Below are 21,737 nucleotides of genomic sequence, written 5' to 3'. Positions count from 1 at the left end.
GAAAGAAAAAAGTTTGTATCAGTTTGTGATAGCTGGCTGGCTCAGTGCAGTGCGTGAGGGAACAGTGGAAGATGGCGCAGCAGCGCTGCTCTGCCACGTCTCGAAACACAGAGAATCTCAGGACTGTTTTCAGGGCTTGGACATATCTTTTCACTTCGCTTTTGCTGCTCTCTGTGACCGCTAAAGCCGGGCTCTATACCCCGACTGATCAGATCGTTCTGTTAAGTCCTGACAACATCGACTCCGTGATATTTAACTCTTCCCGCTCCCTCCTGGTAGAGTTTTACGCTTCTTGGTGTGGGCACTGCATTGCCTTCTCTCCTACCTGGAAAGGTTTGGCGAGAGACATTAAAGGTTTGTATCTTCTGTAAAAAAAAAATGCTGCTCACTTTGTTGCTGACTGCAGGGTTGCAAATTGGGATTTCGTAAGGTCGTGCGCTGGAAAGAGTGCATAAGCGGTGAACTACAGCTTCGTAGTTTCTTAGCAGATGTTACTGTTTTCTTTGGTCAAACTTTATGGTTATTTTTTACATTATGTCCAACGTGAACATAATGAAAATGATTTAAGGGAACTACAATTGATTTTGCGTGTACTGTGTTAACTTGACAAATGCAACATTTGCATGAGCAAAAGGGGAACTTCCCAAAACAATGTTTCTCCAATTTTGTAATGTGGAATTCCTTTTTTTCTAGAAAGAGAACGTTTTATTGTATTGTTTATTGTTTTATTTTATTATTGTTTATTGTTGTATTTTGTCATTATGGTAGAAGACATGAATAGGGAGTCTCGCAGTCGCAGGTGACAAGAGTTAAGCTTTGCACACCAACCACCTACCCTTGCAGGTGGTGAAATGTAACGTAAGACGTTGAATGTCTGGCATTTAAATGTATTGGTCTTTGGTGTTTGATAAATTAGTTTGTCATTTCTTTCTGTTATGGTGTACGTTTTGCAGTACTGAGCCGTATACTGCATTAACGGTAATCTTTTCAGTTCTCACAGTCTGAAGACACGGTACAGAGTTGACTTGGGGCGCTCAAATGAGAATCACTGGATTGATTTAAAGTTCAGGGATCACCTAATCCACATTACAAAAAGGTCTTGTCAATTTGGCCTGGTTTGATACAGTTTCTCAGGCGAGTTGGCAGAGAGCCAAGCCCGTGTGGCAGGGGGTGTTGAGGACTTGATTGAGGTGCACTTGTTAGCCGTTCGAGGCAGCTCTCGGGAAAACTCTTTGGCGTAGTGCCTACCTTCGACTAGAGCTGTTGTGGATTTCATGAACTTTGTAAGATGGGGAAAATAATACCAGCACTGAATGTCCTTTAAAGATTAAAGCTACAAAGAGCTAGAAATGGAAGTGATCAACAATAGTGATCAGCAAAGAGAGAAAATGTGTTTAATACATAGGCAAATAAAGGGCATTTCCGAATTCAGGAATCCGAGGTCATATGGAATACTGAAGTGGACAAATCTAAATTAATTTTCTTAAGAACTGTTAATTTTTAATGTATATGATCTTGGACTCTACTGTGGGTCACAAAGCAGCAGATTTTATTGCATAATTGAGTTGCAATAGAAAAGAAAACAAGCTAAAGTGTACACAAAACTACAGAAAAACTCAGTGAATATGGACTTTTGTTTTACAGGTTCTTTTTCATGGACCCTTTCAAAGTCACAAATCGCCTACTCAGATTGTAAAAATCCGAGGTAAAATAAGAAAGCTTCTCTAGGTTAGGGAGCCCACAAAACTGAGAATACATTATAGAGACAACGATTATTTTCATGAGCAATCGTGCATGGCAGGAGATGTGACCTTGTAATAAAAGAAACGTTTTCATGCAAACCATGTTCCAATTCTGGATGACAAAATTGTCTATCTACCAAACATTACAGTATAAGAGTCTAAGAAGCTCAGAAGAAGCCAAGCCATTGGGCTCACTCAGTGCTTGTCAATTTGTTTCTAGCCTGGCCTACCTAGGAGAGGATCCACAGACCTCTTGCTAGTAGAAAGTAGGGAATAACTGCGCAATTCATATTGCTACAGAACGGCTTACGTACTCTTCCTCCGGGCTCTCTAGCTGCCCACACGTAAGACATTAGAGCTAATGTCCGATTTTAAACTAGAGAAGGAGCAGAACTATAGAACAAAATGCTGCCGGATCTGTAATTATTCTGTAGTTGCATGAGCGTGTTCGTCGCTGTAGTTTGAAGGGTGTAGAATGTTAATGGCATCTAAAAACAGCAAAATGATGCAGCAGTGATATAGGTCTGTTCCTTTCTGCTCACAACTTAGCAGTGTTGTTATTGGAAATGAAGACATAGGATCAGTGTGAATGGTGATTCTTCACAGGAGGGTAATCAGAATGGGGTCACTTCCTAGTGCCTGTGTACTGTATTTGTGTGACAAGGCAGCAGGCAAAGACAGAAAGGGGATCTGCATCTTCCCCTCTGCTTGCAGGGTAAAGGAACAGTGGCACTTACATAAGACATCTAGGGAATCGAGCTTCCGCTACAATTCCAGGTGATTTGAACAGAAACCAGATGAAGAGCAAAGGAAAGCTGGAAGGGCTGTCTTCTACTAGACTCGGTTGTCTTATACTGTTTATGTTAGATGGAGAGACACTACAACCTGCATTCAGGGGAAGAGAAAGGACAGAATCGTGTAGAAATTTTGAGTCTTTAAAAGGCCAACCTGCAGCTAGGAGAAGCAGGGTTGCCATGAACAGCAAGCATAGATTCAGACCTGCATCTTGGAGAACAAGCAATTCATAGTCTGTCTGAAAGAAATCCTGCCCTGATGAAGAAGACGGCATGGATAGCAGTGCTGAGCAGGGACAGATGGACAAAGACACTTTAGTTGTACTAAAAATTACACAGGCAAGTTAAACCAGCCCTCTGCCTCACTTTGATTAGAGGTTAGTTTGTCACACATTCAGCTTGTGTAGTAATTGTTGTTTGATGGCTGTGCACTCTTTCCCTAGCCTCATTCTGATGACAGTGAAGCATTCATCGTTTATGGCCTTTTTCCAGTCTGTGAAAAAGTTTTTTTTTACTTTATACTGGACCTCCACATGTACCTGAAATGTCTTACTAAATGATCATGTATTGAGCTGAACATTATCATTATTCTGGATGTGAAACTAATTTTACTCGAAATCAACTTTTGAGCAGTGTATCATTAAATACTGACCACTATACTGGAGGAAGATAGTCTGTTGACATAGCAGTCAACATTGCTATTTTTCAGCTCATGGGCTCTGGGTTTAAACTGGATTGTCTACATGTTTGTCCTGTTCGTTCCCATCTACCAAATGCATGCTGGCTATGTAAATTGGCGACTCTGAATTGTCCCATATGTAGCTGAGATGGACTGTCATCCTCTCCAAGGTGTTGGCAAGCCTTATTCTTTATTCTTCCCTGAGTGGAAGACAGTAACTGGCTTGCCATGGTCCTGACTAGGAATATCTGATAATGGATAGAGTGTCAATTTTACTTCAGTATAGGTGGCAGGTGGTTGGTCAGTTGTGTACAGTCCTTCACAATATAATATGTTTTACAATCCTAAAAATGTAGATTTTGATCCTTCTTGATTTTTAGTTGGCGTTTTTTTTAACTCTTAATTTTTAAGAATGACTGTGCAGGCAAAACAGAGGAAAAAAGGTTAATTGGGTTACTGAGCTACAGTTAACTGAGCTGGATCGACGAATTGGCTCAAGAGTACACTCAAATTGCAAGAGTGTATTTATTAGAAAAAAATTATACAGTAATAACTCCCAAATAAATGTTTGTACTAAAGCAGGTACTTTGGTATTAACCAGCTAATGATGTATAAAAAACAGTTCCATTCATTAATACATACTTCTTTGATTGCCTTCTAAACTAGCTGTCTTATTGATTATGTTGTATAGTTTCTGTATGCTGAGAGAGCTGGTGCTTAGAGGTCAAAGCTTACCCTGCATGTGAATTTGGCTATATATGGAGAATTGTGATACGCACTGGAGATATCAGAGCCTTTTCTTACATCTGTTACAGCTATCAAAATTCGTGGTGTTGGCCCTCTAGTGGAGAGCCTAGTTTTCCTTTTTCTTGAAATACAGTAGCTATCCTCCATGTTTCCTTCACTTTTTTTAAGAATTCATTTTTTTTACAGTTTTGTGTTCTCTAAAGATGAGGGTGAAAAATGACTATTTCCATCAGATGAAATTAAAATGTATCATCATGTACATATATTAAACTTTGATTGTCAAAAACCTTTGCATTGGGTTGCAATTGTAGTCTTCACCACTGAATATTCTTGTCAAGTACAATTTACCAGAGATACAAAATGCAGTAATATTTGTAAAATGACTCTTAAGTGTGCAATTTAGTAATGTGGCAAAATTGTGAAGGTTAATTCTGATCTAAAAATTAAAAATCACTTTTTTTGTTTTTAAAGACCCTTTATATAATATAGTTACAAATGTGGGGTTACGAAAATGGTGAAAATCTGCAATTGACCAAGCAATTTAGTCCATAGGTAAAATAAATATTCATAACCCCCAACTTGTAATTTCTCCAGAATATACCCAAGTGGTTGGTATAGTTAGAGGCACACAAATTCTTTATTCTCTGGCACAGCTTTGGTGAGAACAGTTATAATAAGGGTACACTTGGTTAAAAACATATTTATTACATTGTCAAGACACAAGCTACACTAAACACAACAAACCATACACCACACAAGTTGCTATATGTACAGTATTTACAAACAAGGCATTTCAGGGGCCTAACATTTTAATCACCCCCAAAAAAACCCAGACTATTAAGTATGAAACTCTTAAATAATGCCTACAGAGGCCAAATAAGAGATACCTGTAAGCTGTCTTCTAAAGAAATGCAATACAACCTGCAGTTAGACCTCTCTCTGCACCCCGGATGCCACAAAATAAATGGAAGCCTATTTCTTTATTCTAAAAATGCACACTAAGCAGGAAAAATAGTTTTAACCAGAGTATCTTTAACCCTGGAAAACTATGTTCTTTAAAAACACAATAGAAAGCTTTCTCTAGCAAGGTTCAAATATTTAAATCCAGTCAGGTTTTCTTTGGATGATCGATCATGAAGTAGGGGCTCTTGCCCGGCGTAAGCTTAAAGTTCCCTCCTCTCTCTCCTCTCTCTTCTTGTCCTCTTCTTCCCTTCTTCTCATCGTTCCCCTTCCTTGTTGTCTCTCTTATATTGTTTTCTGTACTGCTGATTGACAATCATTAACCCACTTACCTAACTATACCAAGGTAACCTTTAGAATGGTTTCTGATCAGGGGACCCCCACATCTCAACAAATATCCTCTCTGCTTTGAAGCTAGAAGTGTTTACTCCGCCAAGTGTCACAACTTTTATCTAAAATCTAAGAAACACTTCTCTCTTACCGTAACAATATAAAGTAATACATAATATATGTCTATGCCAATATTTTGTTAAAAATATACTGCAGGCCTTGTCAGCTATTAGAGGTGAGTTGTCTCATTCATGTTGGGTGTATGCTTTTAGCCAACTGGCAGTAATTGATTTACATGTTTCAAGCTATCACACCCTTTGGGAGCACTTCTGTACTAGTCAGGTACTAATAAGTCAAATGCTGTTAAAGAAAAGCTAGGAGTTTTTTTTTCTTCCATTTTTGCATGTATTTTATATTTGCGGGGCTTTGCATTAGCTAATATGAAAGAAGTCATTGTTCAAATGCTGTTGCCGAGACAGTGTCATCAGATCTAAGCCAATGGCATTCACTCTGTGAAATCCAATAGTGTTTGAGTGAGTCGTGTGAGATTCCATGTGCCAAGCAAGGTTTGCAAGCACATGTGTAAAAGCTTCAAGAAAAGTGTCAGATTTGGATACATCTTAAGGAACCAGAAAGATATTAAAGGGTTTATTTACAGCTGTTTTTTGGCTTTGAGATCCTTTCCATTTCCCCCAGATTCCCTCTTTATTTGCTTTTATAATAGATGGTGTGGACTAGAATAAAGTCTTATCCTCAAGAGACTGCACCAAAATCACAGCCAGACCTATACAATCCGACCTATTTTTGTGAATGTATGCCACAAAAAATATTTGTCAAATCCTCACATTTGTAATGCGTGTAGGACAGAAAAAACAATAGTATAAACAGGAACAATCTCACGCCGTATCATTCAAAATTTACGGTCTTGTGTTGTTAAATAAGGCAAAAGGAACAAGCACGTTGATCAGAAGGCTATAACATCTGACTGAAACTCTGAGCTTTGTGTAACTGTGTGGGAGTTCCTTTTTTTCTGAGCAACACAATTTATAGCCTGCATTTTTTGTGGTAGGATATCAAAAGGGGATTTTTTTTTCTGAAATGAAACCAATGAAAAAGGAATAATTTGAAATCAATTTGAAGACTGCCACTCAAGTGAATTGGCGGTGCCATTTTAGTTGAAGCTAGTGCCTTCCTTTTCTTTTAAACCTAGATTATGTACACCTTAGATTAGACCTTAGATTAATGTAGTGTAGTGACAGCATTTGCATTGCAAAGAATTGTTACAGTTCAAACAGAACTACTTTAAAGGCAGCATATTCCTTTGGACTACACAGTGGTTTTGTTTTTTGGCTTATGTCTCCTTATGTGTGTTTATTCCAGAATGGAAGCCTGCTGTGGACCTTGCAGCCATGGACTGTGCAGAGAGAAGAAATAGGGAGACCTGCTACAATTATAATATACAAGGATACCCCACCATAAAGGTACTGAGGAGGCAGGGAAGACAACCAGACTGTGGGTTTTATGACTGAGTATCAACCACCACTGATGCAGTCACTTATACAGGAACTTGACTGTCACCTCACCTGAAAGAGCCCGATGAGGTGAAATAAAGGTCAGGAGTCTCCTTGGAGCAAATCATAGTTACCTTAGCAACTGCCCTACATTTTCCCCCTTTTTCCTGCTCTGTGACAATTCGGGTGTTCATTAAAGCATGAAGGATCTGCTGGCTGACGGTAACATAATATCTGAAACTTAATTGTCTCGCTTAGAGGTCATGTCATGTTGAGAGGGCTCCTGAACAGAGCAGTATAGGGGTGAAAGCAAGGGACTCGCAAATAGCTCGTGAAATGGTAACTTTCATTGTGCTGCATATGTTTTGACTGGACACACATGGGATAGTCAGAGCTTGATAATCATTTGTAGCACTGTCTTATTTTGTATTCACACTTATCATTATGTTGCCAGTAAGTATGGCCTTAGGTATGCTGCGCTTATACTCAATAACAGTTTGTTCTGCAAGCAGGATTTGTCTTAACTAGCAGTCCTCCCATTTTGAATGGGGTATTTGGTAGTAAAGAGTATTTTGTATAAGAACTAGATTGCTTGTTTTTTAAAACAGTCATTCCTTCTCAATATTTTCTTCAGTGTAACATTTTGTAATGTCCTGTCAGATGAGAACAATGCTACATGTGCCCATTACTCTACAAGTTTATGGACAATGGATAAAAATCTGGAGTTTATAACTGAGCATAATATGAATATTCTGGTTAGTTTTTATGATGTATTATCCCCAGAAGGTCCTGCAGGGCCATGAAACTAGGTCAGAATAGGTCCATGGCAAATTCTTGGAATGCTGATAATTCAAAATGAATCTCTACGTTTACATGCTAGAAAAAAGTGTCTGTCACAGATGGATTACGCAACCAAGTGATGCTGCTGATTTGGTTTTTGGCTTGAAAATCAGCTGTCAGGCGTAGTCATGATTTCATGATTGAAAGGATCATAGTAGGCCTTTTATTAGAAATAGCTGCTTTCACAGAAAAAGCTTGACAACACAGTGGTTCTAGGCTCTGGATCCTTGACTTCTTTTGAGTAGTAGTTTGACTTATGCGAGTTGCAGTTCCAAAATTGTCTGATTTCCAATATGTTGTCAATTATATTGACCACAATGTAACCCAGTCCTCCATCTATCAATATTTCCCCCGAAACACTGTTTGCAATTGCAAAATACTAAAGAAAGTTTATAAATTGTAAAAAATACATAAGAAAGCTTACAAACGAGAGGAGGCATTTGGTCTTACTAGCCCATTTGGTAGAATTGAGCAAAGGGTGTCATTTGACCATTTTTTAAAAGAAGCCAAGGTACTGACTTCAATAATGTTTGGTGACTGCACCAAACAGTAGCTAATGTGCATTTGGAAAGTTAAATTCTGAGCATATGTAAGTAATTTAAAAGTTATACAGTATCTCTCATATTGTAAAAGGAACAGGCTATAGAATATATTTGAATATATTACAATATTCAATGTGTTCTATTTAATATTGCACTTCAAAGTCCAAAATTTTACAAAGAAGACAAGGAACATTAAAATGGATTATTTTCCCGATATATAAGTAATTTTAATAAATGTTTATTTTATGGGACCACAAGACCTTTAATGTTCTTGTGCTATGTGCCCAGCTGCTGTTTAAAAGAGATCTTGTGGTTCTCATCTACAGGGTAATCACCTTGATGCACTGGCCTTCGGCCAGCAGGGGGCTTGATTAATTTGAGATTAGTGGTGGATTGCGCGAGGTAAGGTATTTTTCCTAAGCTGCAGGTTAAAGAAGAGATTAAAAACGGTAACATCCTGGTACAGCGGTACGCAGAGACATGACAGACAATGGAAAGTATCAACGTCTATTCAGTTCACCCACAATCTGCAGGTTGCAGTTTAAACACCTGCCAGTGGTTATGTTCTAATTGGAAATATTTTAAGTGAAGCTTTTGTATTCATTTCCCATGTATTTAAAGGATTGCTTGTTTGTAATTTATTTAATACACTTTTCATGGTTTAGCTTTGCACTACCATTTTAACATTTAACTATGTCATACAAACTGAATGTTTTGACAATAACATGTGGAATTTGAAGAAATATGAGGGCGTATTTTGATTGCAGGATTGCATGTCCTGTATTAAGCATTCTGCATTTTTAGCTTATTTTTTTTTTAATTTTAGACTGTTTCTCAATGACCATATTTGCCATAATGTGAATTGGCAAAATGAATAACATGAGGGCACCTGATTTTATACAAAGCAAATATTACTAAGAAAAAGTCGTCAGATTCAGAACAGTCACAAACAAGCGGACACAAGTGGAAACTACAGTATGTGGAAGAACATAAAACAGAACAGAAGCCAGTTATTTACACAGAGGTTTGTGGGAGTCTGGAACAAGTTAACCTGTATTGTCCAAGCCTATGTTGTCCAGGCTGATATCCTGTCTTTTTTCAGAAATCAGATCATTAAATAAATTGATTTTTAAGTGTCTGATGAGTTAAGACAAATGAAGAGATACTGTTTAATCAGGAAACTCAAATTGAATGATCAAAGTAAGTACAGAGTGCAGCTGGAATGAAGAGCAGGTTTGGGGTCCCAAGGAATAAGAATAAATCAATTGCATTCAAGACGTAAAGTGTACTATACAGATTGGAACTGTTCGCCGTATGATTTTCAGTAGCAGAGCCAACATACTTTATGTAAACAAGGAAACTTTGTTGTTGTTGTTTTGATTTGTCTGTTGTGACACATGAAAGGGCTAAGTTCAGACCTGTATCAGCTGCTTGAACTCATCACTCTGACAGAACTCATTTGAAATCAGTTGATAGTGACCTTGTAGTTGATTCTGTTGATGGGGGAAGTGAGGAAGTGGCCAGCTAGCTTGCTTTAGAAACTGTAGAAATAGATTCTGTGATGTGGCAGCTCTCTAAAGAGCTGTTCTTTGTCTGACTGTCAGGGTAGGGAATCAATCACTGTCCTTTTTACCAAAGGCTTCTTGTGTCTTGTGTTTCAGAGGTGAAGAACACTGAACATTATTACGAATTATAGAGATGCAGCTTTGGAAACTTACATGCATTTGCTCATCTGCTAATCTAAAGAAAGTGCCATAGAGTGGTAATTTGGCTATACTTTACTTTATGAAAGAAGATTAATGTAGGAATCTCCTAAAAGCAGTTTGGACTAATTGCAGAATTTATTTTCGTTTGTCTATAATATGCACAGTTGTGATGCTTCGTGTGTAATTTTTTTTAAATGTGCTACAATATAAAATCGTCTTTAAACATTAGTCTCTTTAATATACAGCTGAGAGTTGGTGGAACTACAGTTTAGTGTCCTGTACTGTATGTAAACAAAATACAGAATGCCTCCTGTACAAATGGCCCTGCCTTAAGTATTTGCTGGACAATGGACATTTCTGACTGCAGATTCAGACTCATGGTTGCTGTACCAGGATTAAAAAATGCTGAATGTTTAGGTAATGTAGGTAAAACACTTGGAACCACAGTGCCTTTTGACACATTTTCAAGACATTTGTATTCTAGCACAAAATTTACCTGCACAGCTTTGTAGCAGCCATAAACATTTTGAAAACTCATCAGCACATCTTGTAACTATTACAATGAAAAAGTAATCAGATTTACAGTAGGAAACTAGAAACTAGGTTATTTCAAGGACTAGGATTAGCTATATATGGCTTGATTTTTTTCTGCCGTGTCCTACTGTGACTGGTAGGTGGTTCATTCTGTTGCTGAAGAGTTGTGAAAGGAAAGCTTCTTCAGTTGCTTAAGGTTGAAATGGCCAACTGAAGTTTGTTCTCATATACTGTGGAGTGCTAGCACTATGAGGGGGGGTCTTTAAATCAGAAAACGGGGTTTGTTTTTCTCACTTGTATTAAGCAAATAATATATATCTTCTTTTTTTTCTTTCTCATAGTTCTTCCAGGCTTTCTCAAAGAGAGGTTCAAAAGGGCAGCATATCAGAGGTAAAGTGCTCCTGTTTATGTTCCATGAACCTGTGCACTTGCGAGGTGTGAGAGTATATATATAAATTACTGGAAGTCAGCGGGAAACAGAGGACAAAGTGTGTATGATGCAAAATACAAGTGCTAGAAAATGTATTAGGGGGTGAAAATGAAATCTTGTCAAATGCAGTGGAATGTTGTTATAGCACAATGTGAATAGTTGCTGGACAGCTAATATAATTGTGCTAAACCTGTATAAGGCTTATTTAAGTATATGCAGTGATACAGGTTTAGAGTTTGTAACTTGTGGAAAAAACTGTAGATCCCGAGAAGAAGAAAAAGACTCTACAATATATAGTAATCAAAGTTTTAGCTGAAGAAGTCACTCCTGTTGAAAGATCACAACTCTACATTTCACACAGTGCCACACAAGCACAAGTCCATGACAGGGGCTTCTGAAACTCATACTTTAGACAATGGGAGTGGCTGTAAAAAGAAAACGAAAACGAAAAACAACTAACGTTCCACAGAGAAGGGGCTCATCTTGAACCAGCAGAGAAGTTACCATTGACACTGCTTCAAGTGCAAGTGTTAACATTTCTCCAATGTAACATTTTCTCCAAGAAGAGTAAGATGAACAAGAAAACAGAATGGTCTGGGGAAACATGTAACTACTCAGAAACCATTGTTGAAAAGAAGCAATAAAACAAAAGACTGTAATGGGCAACAGAAAATAAACAGTGGGATGATTAAACCTTGGATAAAAGTGCTGTTTGGTAATAGCAGCTGTTTGTGTGAAGGCAGACTGGAGAGCAATATAACAGTCATTGTACAACAGAAACAGTTAATCATTGGGGTGGAGACATGAAGCGTATAATTAACAGTGAACACATTTTATTTTAAAGAAACTGATAGGACACATACCAAGATCTAGTTATATGGGGTTGCATTGCTGCTGAGAAAGTTGAAAAATTGAGAACTTGGATGAATTTTGGAAAGTGTGGCAGTGTTCCAAATGAACAGTATTCAGCAGTTCTTCATTGATAAACTCACATATTAAATATTATCTAAACATTGTATTAATTTGTTCTGTACAGATTTTACACACCTTTGTTTAATATACAGTAGTTTGCATTTTATGACCACGTTGTCTTCTATTGCCATCAAAGGGCAACTTATGCATGTTAAATGTATTTATTTTAAGTGTTCAGAACTACAGGGTTAATGGTTAGTTTTTTTCCCCCTTCTGTGAGGTAATTCGTTGATGATGATCTTACTGAAAGAATACAGCACTCTTTTCTTATCCTGCTGCAGATGTCCCCCATGATGTAAAGACACTGCGCCAGGGAATCATCAACCTCTTGGAGTCAAATGTGGAGGCCTGGCCTCCTGCCTGTCCTCCCCTTGAGCCTGCCAGGTAGGAAACAGTGCTTTCTCTTCAGAAAGCTGCCACGAGTCCTGTGCTAGTCTTCACAACTCCCCTTGTGCAGGACTGGTGTTTCAGTGAACTACGGGTAGTTCATTTTAGGCAGTTCTGCTTCCATACAGGACTAAGTCTGTTTACGGTGTTAAACGTTCTTTCCCTCCTTTGTACAGCATTGATAAGTGACCTGTTAAGACTTAAGGTAGCCTTAATGAAGCTGTAATTCTTACTATAGCTATAGCTATCGGGCAGATTGACAAGGTAACAGTTATGCTGTTTTTTGATGCCCTCCAAACTTGAATGCCAACGTTGCATGTGTAGGGTGAAGTGGAAGGATGTGTGGCGTGTAGGAGTCAGAGACCAGTAACAGGAACACATGTTTGTCCAAGCTCTTCAAGAGTAATGGGACAGAATCCCAGGATATCTGCTACTTGGTGCAAAGCAGATGTACTGCTTGTATTGTTTCCAGTGGGACCACACATTCTACTAGCTTGTGACTTTTGCTGTTGACCCCACCATTGGTAATAGGTGTTAATCAGCATTAATTAATTTCCCTGTCTCAGGATTGGTCAAAAAATGTCATTGCACCTACTACAAAAAAGTTTAGTTTTCCCTTTAATAAATTTATTTTTTATCAATTTGTTGCAGTTATAAATGATCTGTATCTCTTGATGCTTAATATAAACTGTAGTTAGCAGTTCTTAGATTTTCTACTTGAATTAAGTTCATAAAATGATTATCTAACTTAAGTGATAGATCCCTTTTTTTAGATATTAGTCTGTTTTTACACAACTATCAAATGTATTTGGATCACTTTATAACAGTGCTGTAAAATTCTTTTTCTAATTGCACTAACCCAAAATAAAATATTCCAAGGACTTATATTGGATGTCTCCTATTATGTTTTTCTCCGGTTTCCATATTGGCTTACTGTCACTTTAACTGCAGGAAAAAGCTTCAGATGTAAGGGCTTACAAAGAATCATGCCACATTTTAGATTTATTACAGAGGGTTAAAACGGCATCGTACATCACGACATAGTTAGATAGCTTAGTGGGCCAGTGCTGAAGAATTTTAGTATCCAGCAATACTATGGAGTGATTATTTTAACAGGTGGATGCATAAATGTGTATGGATGCAAATTCATTGGAATAGCAGCACTGTCTCCAAGACCCATTGAGGCTGGACAGCCACTGTCAAAAGAGGAAAATTTATATGTATACTGTATGAACACTGTTCTCAGGGTTCATGCAATTGTGCAGACCGGTTGAGTTAACCATTAATGAGTTAGAGAGATCGATGTTTCTATTCCAATTGATTTCACAATACAGTGCCTTGCGAAAGTATTCGGCCCCCTTGAACTTTTCAACCTTTTGCCACATTTCAGGCTTCAAACATAAAGATATAAATTTTTTATTTTATGTGAAGAATCACCAACAAGTGGGACACAATTGTGAAGTGGAACGAAATCTATTGGATTTTTGAAACTTTTTTAACTAATAAAAAAATGAAAAGTGGGGCGTGCAAAATTATTCGGCCCCTTTACTTTCAGTGCAGCAAACTCACTCCAGAAGTTCAGCGAGGATCTCTGAATGATCCAATGTTGTCCTAAATGGCTGATGGTGATAAATAGAATCCACCTGTGTGTAATCAAGTCTCTGTATAAATGCACCTGCTCTGTGATAGTCTCAAGGTTCTGTTGAAAGCGCAGAGAGCATCATGAAGCCAAGGAACACACCAGGCAGGTTCGTAATACTGTTGTGGAGAAGTTTAAAGCCGGATTTGGATACAAAAAGATTTCCCAAGCTTCAAACATCCCAAGGAGCACTGTGCAAGCGATCATCTTGAAATGGAAGGAGTATCAGACCACTGCAAATCTACCAAGACCTGGCCGTCCCTCTAAACTTTCAGCTCAGACAAGGAGAAGACTGATCAGAGATGCAGCCAAGAGGCCCATGATCACTCTGGATGAACTGCAGAGAACTACAGCTGTGGTGGGAGAGTCTGTCCATAGGACAACAATCAGTCTTACACTGCACAAATCTGGCCTTTATGGAAGAGTGGCAAGAAGAAAGCCATTTCTCAAAGATATCCATAAAAAGTCTCGTCTAAAGTTTGCCACAAGCCACCTGGGAGACACCCCAAACATGTGGAAGAAGGTGCTCTGGTCAGATGAAACCAAAATCGAACTTTTTGGCCACAATGCAAAACGATATGTTTGGCATAAAAGCAACACGGCTCATCACCCTCAACACACCATCCCCACTGTCAAACATGGTGGTGGCAGCATCATGGTTTGGGCTTGCTTTTCTTCAGCAGGGACAGGGAAGATGGTTAAAATTGAGGGGAAGATGGATGCAGCCAAATACAGGACCATTCTGGATGAAAACCTGTTGGAGTCTGCAAAAGACCTGAAACTGGGACGGAGATTTATCTTCCAACAAGACAATGATCCCAAACATACAGCAAAATCTACAAAGGAATGGTTCACAAATAAACGTATCCAGGTGTTTGAATGGCCAAGTCAAAGTCCAGACCTGAATCCAATCGAGAATCTGTGGAAAGAGCTGAAAACTGCTGTTCACAAACGCTCTCCATCCAACCTCACTGAGCTCGAGCTGTTTTGCAAGGAAGAATGGGCAAGAATTTCAGTCTCTCGATGTGCAAAACTGATAGAGACATACCCCAAGCGACTTGCAGCTGTAATCGCAGCAAAAGGTGGCTCTACAAAGTATTAACGCAAGGGGGCCGAATAATTTTGCACGCCCCACTTTTCATTTTTTTTATTAGTTAAAAAAGTTTCAAAAATCCAATAGATTTCGTTCCACTTCACAATTGTGTCCCACTTGTTGGTGATTCTTCACATAAAATAAAAAATGTATATCTTTATGTTTGAAGCCTGAAATGTGGCAAAAGGTTAAAAAGTTCAAGGGGGCCGAATACTTTCGCAAGGCACTGTACATGTTCAACTAAAGATGCGATCATGACATTAGGTTAATAGGGGTGGTTCTGATTATCTTGACAGCTTCAAGAGAAGATAAGATCACTTTATTGGCCATATACAATTTCCCGTATTAGGAATTTGTCTTTTCGCATACCCCAACTTGCTCTCCATGAGACACACAGACAGGGAGAGAGAAGCTTGGGGTCAGAGCACAGGGTCAGCCATTTATACGGCGCCCCTGGAGCAGTTGGGGTTAAGGGCCTTTCTCAGGGGCCCAACGGAGTAGGATTCCTCTGCCGGCTCTTATGCTTATGTCAGGTTCTATGTGTGCCATGATGCTTATGTGAAATACATTTTCACACTGAGTGCTTGTTGTGCAGGATGCACTGTAGCACCCAGACATGGTGATTGATAAAGGTGAATTATGAAGTCTGACCTAAAGGAAAAAATGAAAAAGTTACAAGTAATAAAGACGCAGAAAAATAAAAGCTAAAATTAGGTTTGTGGTAAGGGTCGTTGCCATTGATAAAAGACTGAAAACTAAACTATTCTAAATTTTCAGGCATAGCCTTATGCCTGTACAATGTACTCTAGTACATTTCTAGAACACAGAGGGAGCTGAAGGGTAAAATAAGTATTTTTATTTTTGTAAGAATTAAGGATGTCTCACAACAGAAGTCACAGTTAAAGAGACATGCAGGCAGAACGTAGTGTCACAGAGGCAGTAATAAAAGTAACCATTTTGGCCAAATACAACAATGACTCTAGTTAAGATTTGAGCAGAGAGAGGAAGTAGTAGGATTTCTAACAGTGATTGACAGAGTCCCAGAGCAAGGCTGCAGGACAGAAGCAGGAGCTCCTTCTACACATAGCAGGAAATAGTCTCCACACACAGCACAGCAGCTGTGCTATTTCATCTTCTGATCTAGAACTCTGTTTCTGAAGACGATTCAATCCTCACATGAATTTTATGTCTTTGCTTCCGCTGCAGTGAGGTGGAGATTGACAACTTTTTTGATTCCAACAATGTGGAATACTTGGCTCTCATCTTTGAGACAGCAGACTCCTATGTGGGACGAGAGGTGAGTTGCAACAGCAGAGTGAATGAAATAAAATAGAAATAAAAAAACAGCCGTATTACACTGCTATAATCTTTCTATTATGCCAGGACAATGAACGGTCAGTGACGAGACAAAATCTTGTCTACTCTTGATTAGGGGACTCATTCAGAGCAGTTATGAATGCAGAATATTTAGGATGGAGTGATTGTACTGAACATGTACTGTGATTATTGATCACAGGAATGTGAATGCTGTTCTTTAAGCTGTACATTAGCTTCATCACAGTACTCCTATGCTGCTATCACACTGTATAGCAGGACTTTATATCAAGGTTTTGTGATGGTAAAATGAACTGTGTACCTTTAAAGAATACGGTAGCTTTGTTCTGAATTGGCAAGATCATTGCTTAAGCAGGTTTGCACAAGTAAATGTATGCCAAAGTCACTGCACGCTCATGCCCCTGTGACCTTTCACCTTTGACATTGCTGCCACATACGCAGTATAATTGACAGATCATTGGAAATGGCTGCTGTTCCTTCTGAGGATCCTTGGGTTTTGGCTGCACCCTAAGGTCTGTGGGGCAATTTGAACGTATGACCTGTGTTTGAAGGATTCCATTTTGTCATTTGAATTTGCCAGCAATTTAATGCAATATGTGTTACTGTACATGTCCCATTAAGCTGTATTTGTTTTTTTTTTCTTTCTGTTTCTTGGCTCCCAGGGCTTTCCTCTTGCCATATTAGTGAAATATTCTAAAAGTAGAACTTGTTTTAAGGAGGGGATTCAGGGTTTGAAACAATATTCTTATGATAGAATCAAAATATTGGAATTTGCCAACTGGCAAATATTGGAATTTGTTTACTCAAAAATTAGAAATGTCTGGGAAAAAAAAGCATATTTATTAAATAGATTTTCTGGAGTTCTTGAAGAATCAGGTAAATGGGAGTCTGGGTTATAAGCTTGTTGTTAGCGGCCCAGATAGGCAGAATTGTCTTATTTCATTTCTACCTTATTTAAAGATTGTTACCTTTTTTGTGTATTTCCTGGTCCTCTTTTTAGGTATCTTTGTCGAAGTGCTGAGCAGTGTGAATAACAAGTTGATTAAAAAGCAGAGTTTTCAGCAAGGAATACCTACCTTAAAATAAAGTACTCCTTTAAAACTCACGAAAGAAGAAACTGATGTCAGTGCAATACTGATTGATAATAATAAACCTGTTGCGGTGTCATGACATTCCTGACTTCTGAAGTGACTTCAGATGCTCCAATGCAGGGCACTGGCCTTTGGTGTATTGCGTTCATTGCTTTTTGAAGTGTGCTTCTGAAAGTTGCTTGAATATACTGTACAAGGAAAACCAATATGTCATTGTGTCGAATTCTGGTGTGTTTGTGTTGTGAAGGGGTATGAATGGAAGCAGTAGCGAAAGCGTTCTTTGTGTTTTCAGGTAACGCTGGACTTGCTGCAGTATGAGAACATTGCGGTGAGGAGGGTGCTGAGCAGTGAGCAGGGCCTGGTCTCCCGAATGAGGGTCACAGACTTCCCCTCATGCTACCTGTACTATGCCAATGGGAACTACACCAGGGTCACGGTGTAAGTCTACTTAAATTGTATTGAGGTCCTGCATCACAACTTGCCAGCCAGACTTTAAGTTAAGGAATGAATCAAAATCAATTAACCTACTTATTACCATCACTTTTAATACCTGCTTATCCAATTCACTGATGCAATGGCCCAGAACGTATCCCAGGAAGCATTGGGTGCAAGCCAGGATACACCCTGAATGGGGCACACACAAATACAAATACACTCACACTCACACTCACACCAGGGCCATATTTGACCAGAACTCCAGGGTAATTGTCTGCACTTTTGCACAAAAGCAAGTCATGCAGCTCAGCTATGTCATTTTGTTTCCATTGTAGGCTTGACTACGTTGGATGCTGGTGTCTTTGAGTTGCCTAATTCCTGTAAAACATTTCATGGGTCCCCACATAATGGGATGATGGATTATTGTGTTTCCAGCCATAGCTAATACTGTACAAAAGTGTTTTTTTAGTTGGTGTTGCGGGTGTCAGTATACACTTTAGAGTGTCTATTGGTTGACCACAGGTGGTTCCTGTTAACTGGCAGTGCTGCTGTGGGCCCAGAGGCAATTGATGGATGGATCCTGAATTCCCGAACAAATGCACTTTGTAATGTTCCTGCAAGCAACATTCCTGTAACGCCCTGCCCTTTCTTTTTGTGAACGACAGCAGTGATTGTTGTGCGATTAAAACTGGCAAACCTATGAATCTTTTATGCATGCACAAGCAAGTGGCAAGCACAGTTTTTTCTTTGCACACTGTGCGGTAACATACAGTATTTTCTCATTTCCCACTCAGTAGATGACAAGCAATGCAAAAGTTCCCCCATTTTCAACAGGACAGTACTCAGTATGTGGGTTTCTTGTTGTATAATACATGACAGGTAGTTTCCTTAGCAGTGGAAAATTTATAATTGGCCTGAAAATGTGTATTAGATGGGCATTTGCTGCCCCTGACAGATTTACCCTTTTCTTTCTTCTCAAAATATTCTTTAGATAAAATGCAATGTCATTAAGCATATTAATCATTAAAAAAAGGAATTTCCTGATATTGCACACCAAACTACTGTATATGAAGCCCTTTTCACAATTAATAGTCATAGAATGAGTCTGTCATGTTTAAACATCACTCAAAAACACTCTCATGCTATTAATAAAATCAAGCTCATATCCTGACATCAGTAGCTTGAATAGCAGACTTTGTTCCAAAGGGGTGTTACATATGGAAGGAACTGTAAAATTTATGGTATAAGAATATGTTCTGTAAGTTAATATTTCTTCATTTTGTGGGATACCAGATTGGCTATCAGTGGAGTTTATTTATAATTTATATATTTTTAAAGATTTTGGAAGGGGAAAATGAAAATATAAGTTAGCCACGCTTTCATCATTAAAGGGATTTTTGTTTGATGTTACAAGATGAAGCTCACTTACCCTGTGAATAAATCAAGAGATTTTTTTGGTTTATTTTAATAACTTGGCACGATAAAGAGTCTTCACTTTACAAATGCAAAAATGATTTATTACTGATTTTTTCTGGTGTACAGGAGGGAAAAGATTTTTAATCTGTTGCATGAAAACAATGCCAGTGTTTTACTGCAGTTCACCTGCCAAATGGCCTCAGAAATACTCCATGGCAGATGGCAACTCATCAGTCTGAATGGATGATTGATACAGTGGATCATGGAGCTGTCACACGCAGTCTCCCAGGTGAACCAAGTCCCTCTGGTCTCCCCCAGAAGCGTGCTGCCTGTGCTCTGGGGACTAGTGTGGATGAATAGGCCCTAGTCAAGTGTAATTGAGTCCCAGGCTGCAGTGGCTTGTGTAGGCCTTGCTTCTGTTTTCTCTCTTCAGATAATGGCAGGTTTCGTTTTTGGGAAGAGACACCAACAGGAAAACAAACTGTTATGTATTTGTTGCTGGGGCAGTCGAGGGGAAAATTATCCATGATGTTATCTGCTCCTGCCATCTGCTCAAAACTAGGGCAGTGCTGAATGCAGATTGATTAAGCTATTGCCTACCTGTCGCACTGTGATTCAGCTGTGAGTATGATTTAGGAAGAATAAAGAAAGGGGCCCTGAGACTTGAGTTGTGTTGAAATGTTAAAATATTTCACAGTGTAACACTAAAGTCCGTTTCATCATACATTTTTGTTTTAATTTTCTTTGTTTAACGGCTTTCCATTCAAATATCAGTGTCTGAATATTAAGAATTATTTGTGGAACTGCCCTTTTGTAGTTTCATGTATCAGATGTGAGTACGTTTACACTGAGGCAGACGGGGTACCTGAACCTACAAGTTCACAGTTAGGAGTTTAATGCACATATGGTTTATTTGGAAATGAAGTGGCTTTCTGAAACAATAGTGAAATAGTTCATTTGTTTCAGTTAAAAAACAATTTGTCTAGGTTTTCATCATTTGAAGAAGCAAATAACAGCAAGAGTAATTAAGTGGGAGTATTTTGCTTATTGCTCTTGAATACTAGTTGCAAAAACGTCCCATCTTTTGTTTATAAAGCGCCTTTCCAAATCCAAGGATGCTGTACATAGTGATGAAGTAAAGAAAAATAAGCAAGAGCATGGCGGTTTATACAGATACAGATGTGGGGCAATCAGAAATAGGCCCTGGTAAAAAAGGTGAGCTTGAATTTGCCTTTCGTAGGGCCCGAGGAGCAGCAACAGAAAAGACACGGTCACCAAAAGTCTGAGATTTAGTCATAGATATACTGTAGTGAGCAAAGGACCAGCCTCAACTGAACGCAGCACACTGGAGGGAGTGTAAACATGGAGGACTTTGGACATGTGTGATGGGGCCAGATTATTTAGAGCCTTGAAAGTCAGTAACAAGATCTTATATTAAGTATGTGACTTTATAGGCAACCAATTTGGAGATTTAAGTGTAGGAGTGATATGCTGCCAAGGTCTGTTGTGAGTCAGCAGTTTAGCTGCAGAGTTTTGGACATATTGCAACTTGTTGAGTAGAGAGTGGGGAGCCCATAGAGTAAAAGAGTCTTGAGGTTCTAAATGCATGAATCAGGCATTCATCTTCAGACATTGATAGAAATTGCCTGACAATATGTATAAGGTGAAAAAATGTCTTAAAGCACATTACAAAATCCTACTGGCCATTTTGTGCCCTTTTCACAAAACTGTGTAGTATTTAAAGACAGCATGGTGATTTTGCTTTGAATCTGTTAAAGCGGAACTGCGACACTATTTTTATTTTTGGGGATTAGAAAGAATTAACATTGATGAGTGCATTTCAAAGCACAATAAAAGTAAAATGTACAAAGTAAAGTGTAAAACCTTCAATTTACATCACAATGTAGACTAAATTTCCCAGGATGCGATTCAGAGTGAGGCAACAAAGCTTCCGGTGATATCTGTAAATCTGATATCTTGTAAATATATCTTTTAATCCAGTAGAAATATTATTTTTGATTTCAACATGGTTTTGCTGGCAGATACTACTTGTTAACTCTGCATGCTGTTGTTGCATGCAGATCATGTTGGCACATTTCTGCAGTGAAATGTCTGCTGCACAACACATTTTTATTTGCTCGTACATTACGTGACATTAGTCATTACAGTGCCTAGCAAGCAGGAAGGGCCACCTCACGTCACAATCCTTGCAAAGTCTCACTTCGCCCATGGAGAGATTACAGGTTTGCTACAACATGGCGACTTACAGTACTTTCACAAAGTTCATGATTTTGTACATAATTTGACATTTGTAAAACAATTTATACCATCAATGAATTATGGTATAAATTCATATGGTATGAATTATGGTGTGAATGAATGAATTAATAACCAGTCTGAGAACTGCAGTTCCCCTTTAAAATACTTGACATACGAAGTGTTTATTTTTCTGTCATCTCATTTTATTTCAACACTGTCTAACTCAGGGTTTAGCAAGCTGCCCCGGTGTAACTGAGACTCACTACTTAAAGCTTAGAGAGTTGAAGTAGTGGCC

At 38.6% G+C, this 21,737-nt stretch overlaps 1 protein-coding gene across 1 annotated transcript in view; it reads left to right on the top strand.

Annotated features, from left to right (window-relative positions):
* Positions 1 to 21,737, top strand: part of qsox1 (quiescin Q6 sulfhydryl oxidase 1) — a 49,804-nt gene continuing 28,067 nt past the window's right edge. The window contains exons 1-6 of the mRNA XM_088598960.1: positions 1 to 354; positions 6,633 to 6,733; positions 10,727 to 10,775; positions 12,069 to 12,171; positions 16,113 to 16,203; positions 17,625 to 17,770. Of these exons, the coding sequence (XP_088455086.1) occupies positions 72 to 354; positions 6,633 to 6,733; positions 10,727 to 10,775; positions 12,069 to 12,171; positions 16,113 to 16,203; positions 17,625 to 17,770 (773 nt within the window). The 5' untranslated portion in view covers positions 1 to 71. The remainder of the gene's footprint in view (positions 355 to 6,632; positions 6,734 to 10,726; positions 10,776 to 12,068; positions 12,172 to 16,112; positions 16,204 to 17,624; positions 17,771 to 21,737) is intronic.

This window comes from Lepisosteus platostomus, chromosome 11, assembly GCF_059453375.1.
Source record: "Lepisosteus platostomus isolate fLepPlt1 chromosome 11, fLepPlt1.hap1, whole genome shotgun sequence".
NCBI classification, from domain to species: Eukaryota; Metazoa; Chordata; class Actinopteri; order Semionotiformes; family Lepisosteidae; genus Lepisosteus; species Lepisosteus platostomus.
Note: the sequence above shows the minus strand (reverse complement) of the source record. Positions and strands in the feature narration are given on the sequence as shown.